The following is a 15681-nucleotide window of genomic DNA, read 5'->3' as shown; positions in this document are numbered from 1 at the left end:
ATACCATCACTCATCTATGCCTCTATTCATGCCCAGCCATTTACTGAGCACCTACTACATGCCAAGCACCATTCCAGGGGAAGATATCGTGAACAAAACAGGCCCACAAAAAAAAAAAACTGTGCCCTTGTGGAGCTTATATTCTGGTGGGAAGAGACAAACAATAAAGGCTGTGAAATGGCACCATGGAGGAAACTAAAGCATAGCTGGACATTAGGACATAACAGGGGTGTGCTGGTGGCCATTTTAAATAGGGTGGTCATGGAAGGTCTCACTGAAGTCTCCTTTGAGCAGGAATTGAAGTTAACTTTGAACTACGAGACATACATGAGATATGTCAAGTAGGCATTGGACAATGGGTCTGGAGACCTGAGTATAGAATCCAGGTAGCTAGAGCAGAAGTGGAGCGACTAACGAGGAACCTGAAACTCAAACTGAGGTGTGGCTGTTAACCTCGACAAAAACTCAAAGTATGGTGTCCTAGAAGGCAAAAATGTATATTCATTTTCTATTACTGCTGTAACAAACACAAACTTAGTGGCTTGAAAAAATAGAAAACGACCCTGCAGTTCTGTAGAAGTCAACTAAAATCAAGGTGTTGGTAGGCTGAGTTCTTTTTTGGAGGCTCTAAGGGAAAATGTTCCCTTGATTTTTCCAGGCTCTAGAGGCCCCCTTCCTCTATCTTCCAAAGCCAGCAACACTACATCTACCCAACCATTCTTCCCTAGTCACATCTCCTGACCTCCGTCAAAAAACTCGCTGCTTTTAAGGACCCAAGCAATTACATCAGGCCCACCCAGAAAAACCTAGGATAATCCCATCTCAAGTCCCTTTTGCCATGGAAGATAACATATTTATGGGGCCCAGAGATTAAGACTGTGAACATCTTTGGGGGCTGGGGGGTGGGAGGGTGTTATTCTGCCTACACAGCAAATGAAGCATTTCAGAGGAGAATTAATCATTGGATTAAGTACCATGAAGGTTCTGGTGATCTTTACATGGGCAGTATCAGTGGAGTCAAAATCCTCATTAGAGTGGGTTCAAAAGAGAAAAGTCAAGTATGAAGGTAGATAACTCGAGTTTTGCTGTAAAGAGCAGAAAAAAGGGGATGGTATCTTAAGGGATGGATGTGGAACTGATTTAACGTAGAAGAAATACCAGCATATCTGTAGCTGATGGTAAACGAATAGAATGGCTACATCTGAGCCCTCTGAAAAGGTAAGGTACAGAATCTAGTACACAAGTGGAAGAGCTCGCCCTAAGTAGGGCAAGAACAATATATAACTGGAGGAAAGATAAGTACGAACACAGATGTAGGTAGGTAAGTAAATGTGCTGGCAGGAGCCTGTGGAAATTTTTTCTATTTTGTAAGTTTAAAAAAAAAAAAGAAAAGGTCATAAGCTGAATGTGAGGGTGGGAAAGGTATTAAATTTTAAGTTTTCAAGGAGAGTAAAAGAGTAAATGGGATAGAGTAGGATTGTCAGATGGTGCTAAGGTCTACTTGAGGTCATGACTTTAAACAGAGTCAGCAAGTTCAGTTGCACAAGTGCAGAGGTGGCATACTGAACTTAACCAAAAATGGAGTTGAGCCAGGCACGTCCGTATAATGAGGCAAGAGATGGAGCAAGGCAATTTACTGTAGCCAAAAGTGACTGCAACTAAACATGGTCTGCTGACTCTAAGCTGGGTAACAAGGGCATGAGGTGGAAAAATTAAAGACAGGTGAGAGGATCAATGAATTGCATGTCAACAGTACTGTAACCATTCACTCTATGTCTACAATGATCCCGCTCCTCCAAAGTGGAATCACCATCTAATCTTTTCATTCCTGGTACCTTAGCATGTTAAGTTTGCTATCTGAATGAATGGTTTAAGGGAAATTCCCCACCCCCAAATCCTAGGATATACAGAGTTCCTCCTTCCTCATTGTTCTTTAATGAGTTCAAGTAAAAAGTTGCAATGCTTCACCAAAACCTATGGTATAAACAAGTCCTTTGGAATGAGCCAACATGCTCAACTCTGACAGTGTTGTGTCCAAGAACTAAACCAGAAAATGTACCAGATGTAACCCAACTAGTTAAGTTTACCCGTGTTGAACACCTGGGTGGCATGAAATCTTAGAACTTCCAACTTCTAATTATTTCACCTCCTTTCAGTTATTAGCAGGACCCAAATCAGGCCTTGAGAATACCAAGTTGTCTAAAGAGACATAAGTGAAACTCAACCTGGGATGGAGAACAAACGTACAAACAAAGAGCATGTAAAATATGTTTATTGTTCTTTAAAAGGGGTCAGGGTTTGGTTTTAAATCAGGCTGCACACCTTTCATCAGTCTGACATCTCTGTCACCATGTCAAACTGCTTCAGCTAGCAATACTTCATTAAATCCAAAAGAAAAAAAAAACTTTTAATTTTGAGAAAGAAAATCCAGTTCTGAGAACAATAACATTAGTCTGTAATTTAAAACAAAATGAGAGCTAATGTTTCACGTTGCTTTATTATCCTTCTCATACAGAACCAGGAATGTAATTTTCCTAACTCAGGCAGGCACTGATACGGTGGACACTGCACGCGTGCGTACACACACACACACACACACACACACACACACACACACACACACACACAAACACATACTCTCTCTCTGTCTCTCTCTCTCCCTCCCTCCCCCCAAACAACAAAAATCAGAGCATGTCAAAGAAAAAAGGTTTGTTATGGTATTGATCAAAACCCTTGGAGACAACAGTCTATCTGAGCTTAGAAGATACGCTGTTTTGATCTTGAGCCTATGTGAAAGAAATCTATTGTCATGTTCTGAAATAAAGAATTTTGGATAGTACCATCATTTTTCATTTTAAAATGCTAGAAACTATTTCAAAAAAGCATTATTTTGCTTTGTTTTCTGGGATGGGGGAGGAGAGAGTCTACAGATTTTCAATTCGTTAAAAAGCAGAACAGCTCCAGCACAAGAGATAGGCAGTTCACAGAGCCAGCCAACGTCTGAGGTATCACCACTGTGACCAGGTCCTGTTCCGTTCCTACTGGACTAGCTGATCCAACAAAATGGGAAGATTAGGGCTCTGCACAGCAAATTCCAACAGGACGAGATGACCCTAAGTCTTTATTCAAACCCTTGGAAGCAGAGCACTATGAAGTGTACTATTTAGATAAAGAGTGCAAGAGCCCCTGATGGTATCCTTCAACCTGCTCTTGTCGATGCAGCCCCGTCACAACTGCCTTCCACAAAATAGCACAATGACAGCATTTTTAGATCAGCGCATTGAACCCAGCAAAGAATCCGCAAAAATGACACTACACCAATTTCACTAATAACAGTCCCTCCTGCTACTCAATGGGCTGCTTCTCTGTCTCTCTCCTACCCTGTTAGGGCCTGTGGACACATATTCACTAGGCATTGATGGTTTTGAACCAGCGATTTTTTTTTTAATCTCATAAAGAACCCAGTAAGAAAATAACAAGGCAATCAGTGGTTAAACTGAACTGTACATGTAAGGGGCAGTTTGGAAAATACCTATCACAGGCATTTCTCAAGTCTAAAATGTTGTGTCTTTGCTGCTACTCCTCTGACTGTTCCTGAAAATTCAGAGTACAAATAAATCCTAAACTAAAAATGTTAAACTACCAGCATTCTCTGACATTAGACAGAAAATCAGAGTAATGCTACAGCCCACAATTCTACAAGGTGTAGAAAGTGTGCAAACTCTCTGCCCTGGACACATCTTTAGTGATAGCCTGGAGTACTCCCCTTCAGAAAACACAAGTTTCTGGGATACCCACTTAGCTTCATTGGTTGGAAAAGAGAAGAATTCGACTCTCAGCTAAGTTCTTTGAGAAAAGAGACTCCTCTTAAAATGCCACTTCCCCACTAATTTACCAAAACAAAAACCCAAACAAAAGGCTCTTGGCTACTTTGCCTAATGCTGAATAGTTTTTTCAAGAAAAGAAACTAACATGAACACCCCATCATCAGTAAAGACTAAAAACCACCTGGATCGTATAATATATATGCCACTGCTTTTTTTTTTTTTTTTTCCGGTTTTTGTTTTTTTGTGTTTTTTTCCTAAAAAAGCCCCAGGTGGGCTTAAGGCTGCCGCCAGACCGCACACACATCTATAGCAACAAGGGGTTCTCCTATTCCATCTACAACTTGTATGGTGGGTGGGGGGAGGATTAGGGGAAAGGAGAGAAGAGAGGAAAAATATGCCCCCCACCCCCCACCCCCAAAAAAGGAAAGAAAGAAATCCCACAACAGGAAGATCTATGTGCCAAGCATAATGGAAGAGTGTGCTCCCCAAACAGATGGTTCTGCACAGGCTGATGTTCTGCTGGTTTTCCTTAGAGACCTATTTTGAAAAAGTTAAAAAAGACAGGAGATTTTGAAATAATTCAATCCTGGCAGAAATTCAAACTCCAACACTAGGAGCAAAATCATCCTTCACTGAATTAATCCCTTTTTTCTTTCTCTTTTTCTTTTCTTAAACATTTTATTCATGTTATAGAGGGATTTTTTGTTTGCTTTTTTCCAATCATTAGGAGAGTGGTTGAGGAGTACTAAATCCATCACTACTTTGATGACACAGTCAAGATTCCAGATTCACATTTCCAGGTACCAAGAGTTCCCTCTAAATGCCACAATCAAATCAGCCTTCGCTTATGTTTCTTCCTACTGAACACAGCAATGCCCATTGGTATCTCTGAAGCGTAATCGCATCTTAGGTCGGTATTTCTCCAGGTAAAGCAGCTGTTTGGAATTGAATGCTCCCCTTCTTTTTCTGAAAATATAAAAATGGCAAACTTTATCATGTAAAAAAATAGCTGCCTGATTCACTAAAATGCATTACTTATGGCCTAAGGCCTTTCTAATTCCACACAGCTGAAAATCAGCATATTTCCCATACAATATCACTTTTTAAGTTGAAACACAAACTGTCTGTGCCTTCCTAAAATTAGACAAATTTTCTTTGCTGACTCTTATTAGTCTATTGTTTTAAAAAGATAAGGATGGTTTATCCAGAGACGTATGACTATACTCTTCCTAATCAAATTAATATTCTTCAGATTAGAATTGGTATCAAGTATTCAGGATGCATGAGCAAGTATTTATATGAAGTAGCAGGCACAGATGGCATTCCTTGAAATATGTGTTTACCTTCCTAGAGCTGCCACCATTTATTTCATGCCCTCTGTCACAAATATTCTATTTTTTCTTTTCTTCTTTTTTAAGGAAAGGGGGGAAAGGGTAAGAAAATAATTGCCAAAGAATTCTGGAGAGCAAAATAGCATGGCCCATTACTCCATCAGTCTGGGTACTACCATCTGATTTTGTGCCTGAACAAGTCACTTAAAGAGTCCTAGGTGATTAGCTACTCCTCTATAGATTCTGCCCTGCCTCTTTGTTAAGAGAATTGCATTTTTAAGGTATTTTTAACATCCATTAAAAGAGACACGAGATCACTGAAACGCCACTATCTAGCCATTCATTTTAAAGATTCCTAGATATTCGAGTCATATACTGGATATATTCGACAGTGGCCAAAGTTTGCCTCCTAAATTAAAAAATCTTTAAATCTGAGAGCCAGCAGTATTATTATGAGTCTCTATCACTTGCACTTTTTGATATACCCGAACCAAACATTATTTTAAGCCAAAGACAGCAAATGATTCCATACTGCAAATGGATACTTTCCATAATTCCTTCCTCTTGTATGATCTTGCTTTATGTGTTTCTGAACATAAAACTTCATACTCACTGTCTTATAAACTGAACTGCATCTTCGTACTTCATTCCACATTCAATTAAAGCAAGTGCAACCAGCACAGGTGCCCTGCAGTGAGAAACTCATCTGTAAATATCCACATGTCTTTGGAATTACAGGATTTTTTTTTAAAACCCAGGATTACATATTACCAAAACAATACAAAGCTTGAACTTCCCTTTTTCCTGTATATGTACTAAAATAGCTAATACTTTCCTATACAGTAAAAATATCTATATCATTATAGCTTCCATGGTATTACCAATTTTTAGTAAAGCACTAAATTCTAAACCTTTATTAAGAGGTTTACCCTTTAAAGCATCATATTTTATCTCAAATTTTCACAACATTATATGTCAACAAAAATTCTTCATTGGTCTTTAACCATTATCAAAAACCAATTTTAGTATCATTTCCTATAAAATACTAAAAAGATGCTAGACTTCTTCAACAAAATTACTTTTTGTGAGCTAGGAGAGTGTCAGAGAATTGGTAATTAGGAACATTCTCTAAATATTTTTTAAAGATGTGACGAAGGAAATGTTAAAAAAAAAAAGTCCATTACAGGGCATTAACTTTGGACTATCTAATTAGAAATAACTACTGTACTAGTTATAAAAATGCCCCAAGTCAAGTTCAAATACTACCTTCACCCTTTAGGACTGAAACTTCTGACCTTAAGGGAGAAACTGTACTACACTAAACTGCAAAAGAGGAAAACAGCAAACAAAAGGGCTGAGCACAGGCAACAACAGGCTGAGTCACCACTGCCTTGAGGCAACAGCAGCCTGCACTAATGTTTTGAGTCAAAGTACACATCATAAATTGACATTTAATCTGCAGTTGATGAGAGTATTGCAACACCATTCCATGCAATGCTCGAGGAAAAGGTTTTAAAATCAAAGTTAATTTTCATTCTCCATATATCTCCTTTCAGGAGTTTAAAGTTCAGCCATCTGCTCTCCACCTATTAACTTCCCATTCACTTCAAAATTAACCATGTACAGATTCTTCAAAATCTAAAATTATTTTAATTTTTTGCCCGTTTCAAAGACCTGAACCTCTGATTACTTGAAATGGGGAGGAAAAGAAAACATACTGAATTAAGGCTGTATTTTTAGCTCAAAGATAAGGTAATTACATTAAGTCAATTTAAAAACAACTTCTTAACCATCACCAACTAAATCCAGCATGGCATCAGAATCAGACAAGCAGTGAAACACAAAAAGCAGCTCTGAGAAATCATACACCAGCTTTTGCTCTCATTTCCTTTCCTTTTAGGCAATTAATATTTAGTGCCACAAATGCAAATTTCTACCAAACTGAAATTTTTGATAATGAATTCATAGTCAAAAGCGTAAGAGCGTACCTTCCCAATCCTGCAACACAATGCACTGCAACACAGCAACCCGGCTCTTCACGAAATTTGGTTTTTAATAGGTTTAACCAATCATCCACTATCTGATTAGGGGGTGGTGCTCCATCATCAAATGGCCAATCCTGAAAAGAAAAAAAAACATTTTACATTAAATTGATTCGTTTTCTCCAGGATTAACAACCTAATGCAGAATAGCTACATAGTACACAGGGGCAGGCCTAATTGAACTAACTATACTATACGTACCTATTCTTAATAACACAATTCTGATCACTGCTGAAAAACGATCCACAGTCGAAATCCAAGTGTGCCAAACAACCTTTCTCAATGAAGTGTAGTCAGCATCTAATTTTATTTTATGGAAATCTCTTATCAGTGATAAGAAATTAGTGTTCCTCAAATATTTTATATCAACAGAGCAGTAATTAGACATAATAGAGAAAACTAATTAAAGCCAAGAAAGTAAAAGAAAATACAGCACCTGTCAATGTGATTTTAAAAATCCACTCTGGCAAAGAAGTATACCAGCTGATATCTTATTGGTCTCTGCAAGTATTTTTGAGGTTTATCCCCCAAACAGTTGTAAGATATGATGTCTTTTCTTTAGAGAAAGGCTCCCTGATAAGAAATCTCCAATAGTTAGCATATCGTAACAGAAACATACTACCATCTTTGTGCTTATATTTAAAAAAGAAAAAAAAAAGCCAAGTATCAAATATTTAAGTATTTTTAAAGCTCTGTACATTATACATATTCTATTTAACAAGCACGGTGTCACATGATATGGTAATGAGCAAATGTAGACCTTTTTCCCAAGTATTCCTTTCTTGTTATATCCATCAATTTGGGTTGTTTCTTAATTAAAACCAGCCCCATGTGCATCCACAATACAGGGAGGGGTTGATTTTCCATGCTACCTAGCAAAAGGTCCTAAGAAACCAATACCAATCAGCTTTGAACAAAGGGGACTCACATTTTACATTCCCTCTCTCCCATCTAGCTTCAAGGACAGAAATGCATAAACAATGGGACTTTTTTTTTAACATAAGACTATTCTAATGAGATTAGATAAGGACACTTTAAGATACTAGAGAGAGGGCCGGCCGAGTGGTGCGATGGAGTGGTGCGATGGTTAAGAACTCGCTTGGGATGCCAGAGAGCCCCGGTTCGGATCCCACATATGAGGGCCAGTGACACTGCCCTCCACAGCTAAGATGCTGAACAACAGCTCAACCTGGAGCTGGGCTGCCATGAGTCGCCGGCGACGGCGTGGGCTGCAGTCCCTGTGGCAGTGGATTGCCATGGGCTACCGTGAGCGGCGAGCAGCCGCAGTGAGCGGCCGTCCAGAAGCCGGCGACTGATCTGCCTCGCCAGAGAAGAGCGCAATGATGGTGCCAACTTGGGCCAGTGAAGCAACATCCTCCACAACTAGATTGAAGAACAAAACGACAGCAACTTGTCTGTTCCCCTTTCCCCAATTCCCCAGCGCTGTTCCCATCCCCCCAATTCCCCAATAAAAATCTTTTAAAAAAAATTAAAAAAAAAAAAAAAAGATACTAGAGAGAAGGGAGAGGAAAGCAACAGAGCACTAAATTGATTCGGCAACTCATTGGCACCACTAGAACATTTCATACTGTAGCCCATTAGCCATGACAGTACATTATGTTTGATTTGTCAACAACACCCATAATTAAAGGGCTGTCAATCTTATGATTATAAATGTCACTAGAGTTTAACTATAAATAACAGTAAAACCAGTAAGTACCTTAGTTGAGAGCTTACTTCCTCTATAATCCCTAAAATGCACCCAGTTAAGAAACAATAATATGAAACATGCTTCACTTATTCATATAAGCAGTTTCTACCAAAAAATCTTTTAAAGTAATAATTTAGAAGCATATGACTTCAAATTGACATAACTGAAACCATTAGTCTTTTCCACTGTGCCTCAGATTTGTAAGAGCATTGGCCAAAGGATTGAAAAGTCTTATGTTGGGAATATTCTCTTATAAAATGTCCCAAACCCTCTTCACCTAGCAAAAGTAATTTAACAATTCATCTTAAAATCTGTCTAGGAAAAAGAGAGAAATTCCAAGCTTAATTTTAAATGTCTTTGTTTTCAAGCTTAAATTAGCTCTAATTTTATCTGATCACAGCTATTTAAAAAAAAAAACAAGAGCCTAGATTTGAAGACATGGAATAAATCCCAGACATACCATTATCTTCTACAAATTAGTTCAAGTTCTTTAGCTCATTTCTATTTCATAGAGGTGTTTACCAATATTATAGGTTGAAACAGACTATGGTCAATCCACAGTTCATTTTCTCACCCTGCCATCTGTCAAAACAAACTGATTTCTCATCTACCCACTGGAAAACATACAGTAGTCCTCCCATATCCAAGACCCCAGTGCATGCCTGAAACTGCAAATAGTATGAAACTCTATATATACTATGGTACTATGTTTTTTTCCTATACATACATACCTATGTTAAACTTTAATTTATAAATCAGGCACAATAAGAAATTAACAATAACTAATAATAAATAGAACAATTATAACATACTGTAATAAAAGTTATGTGACTGTGGTGTGTCTGTCTCCAGTAATTTTTATATTTTTCAGTCTAAACCTGTGTAACCATCTCTTACTTGCAATAAATGGCTTAGTGTCACTTGCTTTCTGGCGCAACACATTGCCGCCAATCAGAACACGTTTTCCACCCACAAATTTAACACCTTTTCCATCTTAACTAAGCACTTATCAATGCACTGTTGGCCATAACTTTTGCAGTCTGAGGTAAAACAGCAAAACTAGCAAAAATTTCTTTTTCCTTTGTCACAATTTCACCGACAGAAGACTTATTTTTACTGTGATCTTAGCAACCTTAGCATAAGATTTTTTGTTTTTCTTTCCTTATTAAGTCAAGAACTTTCACCTTTTCACTTAAAGGAAGCACTCACTTTGCAGTTTCTCTTTGGCGTATCTGAATTGCCAGTATCACTACTCTTGCCCTTCGGGGCCATTATTAAGTAAAATAAGGATTACTTGAACACAAGCACTGCAATACCACGACAGTCCATCTGATAACTGGGGCAGCTACTAAGTCACTAATGGGCAGGTAGCATACACAGCATGGCTATGCTGGACGGAGGAAGAATTCATATCCCAAGTGAAACAAAGGAAGATTTCATCACACTCCTTAGAACACACACAATTTAAAATTTATGAATTATTTCTGGAATTTTCCATTTAATAATTTAAGACCATGTCTGACCACAAAGTAACCGAAACCGTGGATAAGGAAGAACCACTGTATTCACAGGGAAAAGAACTTAGTATTCAGACTGGTTTTAGAAGTTAAAATTTGGGGGTTTTTAATTTTTTTTTAAAACACAGCACTACATTTTACACGTTTATACTTATCCCCAGTGATTTCCAGACAGGAGGCCTTAAAGTCATTTAGAAATGGATTTGCAGGCCAATTACTGCCATGCCATACTACTCAAACACATTTTTTTTAAAAAATAATGATTACCTACTTAGTTTTTGTATTTTCACCAAAATGGAGGTGTGGAAACTTTATGGATCAGACAGGATAACTGCCTTACCAACAGAACATTTATTTTCTTTGCATGAACTACATGTCCAACTGCTGACCAATACAATAAAGACTACAGAACTACCTCTCAATAAAAAGTAGGAACATAACCTTGTACCAATATCTTCTTTATTATTTTCTTCCTAACCAACTACTTAAAAAATCTCCAGTTCTCTTCCTAGTACACTACCTTTCCACAATCAAATCAAATAGCTCTAAAACACCTAAAACTACAAGGGCATTTCATTACATGCTCATGAAATTTAGACAACTATTTAGGGAAGAAGGTATACAATTTTACCTAATCGAGGCTCCTGTTTTCTATAATAAAATAGTGTATATATAGGGGCTAGGGAGGAATTTTAAAGAATTCCAATCACTTTATGTTCAAACTGAACTATGAAAGAAATCTAATCACACAAAAGCTTCTTAGGAACCTACCAAAAATATCAGAAACTATGCTGATAACTCTAGAGCAAGATGCCTTCTCCCTCTCCTTTCTTATCACCTTCTCCCACCTTTTTATCCCCTACAAGTTAACCACAAAACATTAAGTAACTAATTGGTACTTGCAAAGTGATAGAGAATTATTTTTTTCTATGTGACTTATGAATGTATGGTGGAAATTACTTTCAGTTAGATTCAAACCAGGAGCCTGGAAACAAAAGCTAAATATTGCATTAACTTAATAGAAAAAACAAAATGCAAATTTCCATTTTCTTGAAATAAGTGTTCACTAAATTTTACTTTTTATTTGTTGAAAATACTCTGCAAGTGTAGACTTTAAGAGCACAAATGACCAAAACTGCCAATCCAAAGGAATTTAAAGGTTGCTATGAACATTGTATCACTCAAGCAACCTATTATGTACAAGTTTTAAAAATATCTATGTTTGAAAGGGATAACTTGTTTTTAGTGAAAAATTAAAACACTACACACTCACTAGAACGTGGATTCCTTCTTTTTCAACTGGAGCTTTATCATATGTAGCATCACAAACACGAACCAAAGTTGTCACTCCATACTTCTTAAGTTCCTTTAAAGAAAAACAAATATAAGGGAACTTGCTTTAGGATCTACAATCAAAGCTTTAAAAATGTACTATTACAAATTGAAACAAGATATCATTCTTCTACAAATATCACTCATTGTGGCAGCATATACAATGAACACTCTTGCACTCTCAATAGAAGCATCAGTAAGACTCACCTTTATAGAGGGCAATTTGGTAGCACAACACAAACACTTTAAAAGCACACATATACTTGGACCTAAAAATTCTACTTCTGGGAATTTTTACTAACAAAATAATTAAAGATATACACAGACTTGGGTGCCAGCATATTCAGCACAGGCTGTTTGGAATGGTAAAAAGCTGGAAACATTAATGGTCCAAAAAATGGGAACGAAGTATGGTACATCCATAAAGAATACTATGACCACTATAAAATTAATACTAAAAAGATTGCAGGAAGATTTTTAAAAATATACAGTGTGAACCTATATCTGTATTTATAAATACATACATGCAGAGAAAAAAACATCTAGAAGCCAGGTATTAACAGTTAAGTGTTTTAAAATTGTCTTTTGCTTATCTGTATCTTCTGACTTTTATGTAGTAAGTACTTATTGTTATTTTTAATTTAAAGAAACAAATAAGTTACTTTGAAATTAAGATTTAGAAAGTGGTATTGTATTACAAAGCCAACTAACACACAATTACAGCCAAAAGCCTTGCTCCTTTAAAAACATTCCTACAGTAATTCCTAATCCAGTGACTGACTATCTTCAAGGGACCACCACCATCTTTTTACAGTTGCAGGAGGACAGAGGCCTCTGCCACTTTTGGAATCTACAGCCAAGGAATCCACAGGCTGAAAACAGTATCACGTAATTCAGTCAGGCTTAAAGGTGACTGAACAACCTAAGGGCACACGGGCCTAGAATCAACTTATACACTGTGTACACAAAGTTAAGAAGCTCAAGGACTTGTAAGTATATATAAGCAAGAACCATGATATCCTGCATCATGTGGTTATTTAAAGAGTAAAGTTGTTTTAATTGCTACCGGACTTGATTTTTCACAAAAAGTCCTTCTTATAAAACATAATCAGGAAAGTTGTTAGAATTATACTGAATCAAGAATTATAAGTTTCAACATACAAATAAAATCCCACTGAAATGAACTTCATAGTGGTCGTTCATTGAAAGGTTATGGCTGAATTTTTTATGGTAAATATCTGTGGCCTTAAGTCAAAACCTCTTTTGAACTCAGTTTTGCCATCTGTAAAATGAGAGGGGTAGATTTAGAATCCCTAGCAGTTCATCCAGCTCTCTAGGTCTACTCCATAAAATATGTCAACAGAAATCACATTCAAACTAAACAGCCAGGGAATGATTAATGAACTTACATTCAAATGTTTGTTGAATAAAGTACAAAGAATTTCTCTACTACTACCAACAGAAAAATGAAGGATCTGACGTAAAAATGCTACCTATAATACCTTTCCTTCCCCTAAGTTTCTAGACACTTGTATATGATGATTATTATTGCTAAGTAGTTCTGGGGTAGCTTTTCACCAAAAGTGATTAGAATATTTGAGGTAGACAGGGGTTTTAGTGTCAGAGACAATTCTACCATGTATTGCGCACCTTCAAGCAAATTACTAAATCGCTCTGAACCTCAAAGTTTCCTCATCTGTAAGAGGGAGATAATAATGGTACCTATACCTCATAATGAGGAATAAATGACATAAATGCATAAAATTGCTTATTGTGATACTGGATACAAAGTGTTCAAAAATGTTAATTATTTTTATACTAGATAATTTCTAAGGTCTCCCCAAATTCCATAAATGTTCTTTTAAAAATCTGTTATAACTAATCCAACCCAATTCAAAGATTAGTCGGCTGACCATCCATACTCCAACCACAAAAATAAATATCTTTGTGATGAGATTTCTTTATAATGGTGTTAATGTTTAATGGAATTTTACCCAATCCAATTCAAAAAGCAGACCATGCCACCTACGAACTTACCTCTGTGAACTTGTTGAGGGTAGCATTGGTAGGGTTGTGAGTTATCAGAAAACGCATGTTCTCATAGGAGATCTCCACAGGGGCTGGACGGTTCATTATGGCAAATAAAAAGTGTGAGCGTGCGTGTGTGAATGTGATGGGGAAAAAAAATTTTTTTAAAAATCAATAAATCTTGAAATGTTTCACAGCAGAAAACATTAAAAAGACCACTAAAATGCCTATTAATCAATCAGTGTTTTCTCTATTCGACTTGTTTATATTCTTTAAAAAGCTTCTCTCTTCAAGATAAGCAGAAGTATTTGAATCCACTTGAATCCAAATTTAACTTGAGCCTCAATGTCTGCAGATGGATACCTTCAGACTCCAAAAAAATCCAACTACATATAAAACTAAGCAGCCTTTACTACATTTAGGCACTAGTGAAACAAGTTAAAAGTGTGGGTCACTTTCCACTTTTGTTTACTTGATGCTTAATTTTACTGGAGTCATTAAAGAAATATGCTTGCAATAAAAAAAAAAAAGCCAACTATTTCTGAGGCCAGTCTTGGTGTGCAGAGTCTTCAAGGCAATGTTAATTATGGCACATAGAACCCCCAAGCTCACTTGTCAGCAAAAACGCTGTGCTGAGCCTGGCAGAAGTCTGCCCTCACACTCAGAATCGCCATAAATGTGCAACGTATATTCCAACGAAAAACCTGGAAGAGAAAAGCATAAGTAAAATGAACTGAAGGTTGATAGCATCATAAACACAATGCCCAAAGATAAGAATACACTTTTTATGAGCCCAAAGGCATCTGAAATGTCACCAATTCTAAATTATTGCCATCTATAAAGAATAGGATAAAAGCATATACCAAGTTTTAAAAGCCAGAGATTCAAAAGTATGTCTTTCTTTTTCCAAAACAGGATCCAACAAGCAAAGTTTCTGTGCTAACAAGATTATTTCTAACTCAGTCATTTTTAAAGGAGTAAAAAATCCTTAAAACTCTTCATAAAGTTCACATCGATCTCCTTATTTTTTGGCTTTGACGGTTAAGTCCTTCACATATACTCTTTGCTTAAAAGAATATGTATCTATAAATGGATGGAGGATATTTACCAAAATTCCACTTTGAGGATTTAATTCTTTCCATCCAAAGTATATGCATTGGCCCCCAATTAGGATACTAGTCCATAAAGTACTTCTTTCAAAAAATTATCTTCTTTTCCTCACAACTCTTAGTTGTTACTACCTACGAGGAATGAGGAAAGAGGATCAGAAAAGTGAAGTGACTTGTCTAAGGTGAATGAATTAGTTGACCCCAAATTCAAACCCAAGTTTTCTGTTAGTTCCCATGTTTTTCCAATGTACCATAATGCCAGCTGACTCTTAATGTGTCAACTCCATCCTCTTATTTTCTAGTCCAGTTTACCTTTTTACTATTACTCACATCACTACCTCAGAAATACGAAAGCATCTAAAGGTCAATGATTCATACAGTATTTTCTCCTGCCCAAATATTAATCCCTACCAAAAACAAGGCAAGAAAGAGAAGTGGCAGATTTTTAATATTTTAGGCCTGCTGCTCTGAAACACAGCAATCTTTATAAGCTGGCTCCGAGTGTCAACATAATCACAATTCCTCTGGAAATAGGAACAAGATCTAAGTTTTTTCACTTGTCTCTTCCTTAAGCCACCAATAATGCTTACTTAGCTCCACAAAAAGATAACTGTAACCAGACAAAACAAAGACATGAAAGATAATGACTACAGAACCATTTTCAGGAAGAAACTGAATATATATTAGAAAGAACCACCTAAGCTTACAAACTTTGATACCTATTCATCTATCTTCAAGTCTTTTTATGATATTCTTATGGCATTTTATTTTGTGAGTTACATAC

At 36.7% G+C, this 15681-nt stretch overlaps 1 protein-coding gene across 3 annotated transcripts in view; it reads right to left on the bottom strand.

Moving 5' to 3' along the window:
• Nucleotides 1–2254: 2254 nt before the first annotated feature.
• PTP4A2 (protein tyrosine phosphatase 4A2) overlaps nt 2255–15681 on the bottom strand; it is a 29212-nt gene continuing 15785 nt past the window's right edge. Inside the window, exons 2-7 of one of the 3 annotated variants that reach the window (XM_019659790.1) lie at nt 14897–15029; nt 13798–14492; nt 11702–11794; nt 7147–7277; nt 5772–5846; nt 2255–4793 (exon numbers count right to left, since the gene is read on the bottom strand). In XM_019659790.1, the coding sequence (XP_019515335.1) occupies nt 4685–4793; nt 5772–5846; nt 7147–7277; nt 11702–11794; nt 13798–13893 (504 nt within the window). In that variant the 5' untranslated portion in view covers nt 13894–14492; nt 14897–15029 and the 3' untranslated portion in view covers nt 2255–4684. The remainder of the gene's footprint in view (nt 4794–5771; nt 5847–7146; nt 7278–11701; nt 11795–13797; nt 14493–14896; nt 15030–15681) is intronic. The other 2 variants (XM_019659808.1, XM_019659799.1) reach the window with 2 other exon arrangements.

The sequence above is a fragment of the Hipposideros armiger genome, unplaced genomic scaffold, assembly GCF_001890085.2.
Source record: "Hipposideros armiger isolate ML-2016 unplaced genomic scaffold, ASM189008v1 scaffold_10, whole genome shotgun sequence".
In the NCBI taxonomy this organism is placed as follows: Eukaryota; Metazoa; Chordata; class Mammalia; order Chiroptera; family Hipposideridae; genus Hipposideros; species Hipposideros armiger.
The sequence above is the reverse complement of the archived record's forward strand: the minus strand, read 5'-3'. Positions and strand labels throughout refer to the sequence as shown.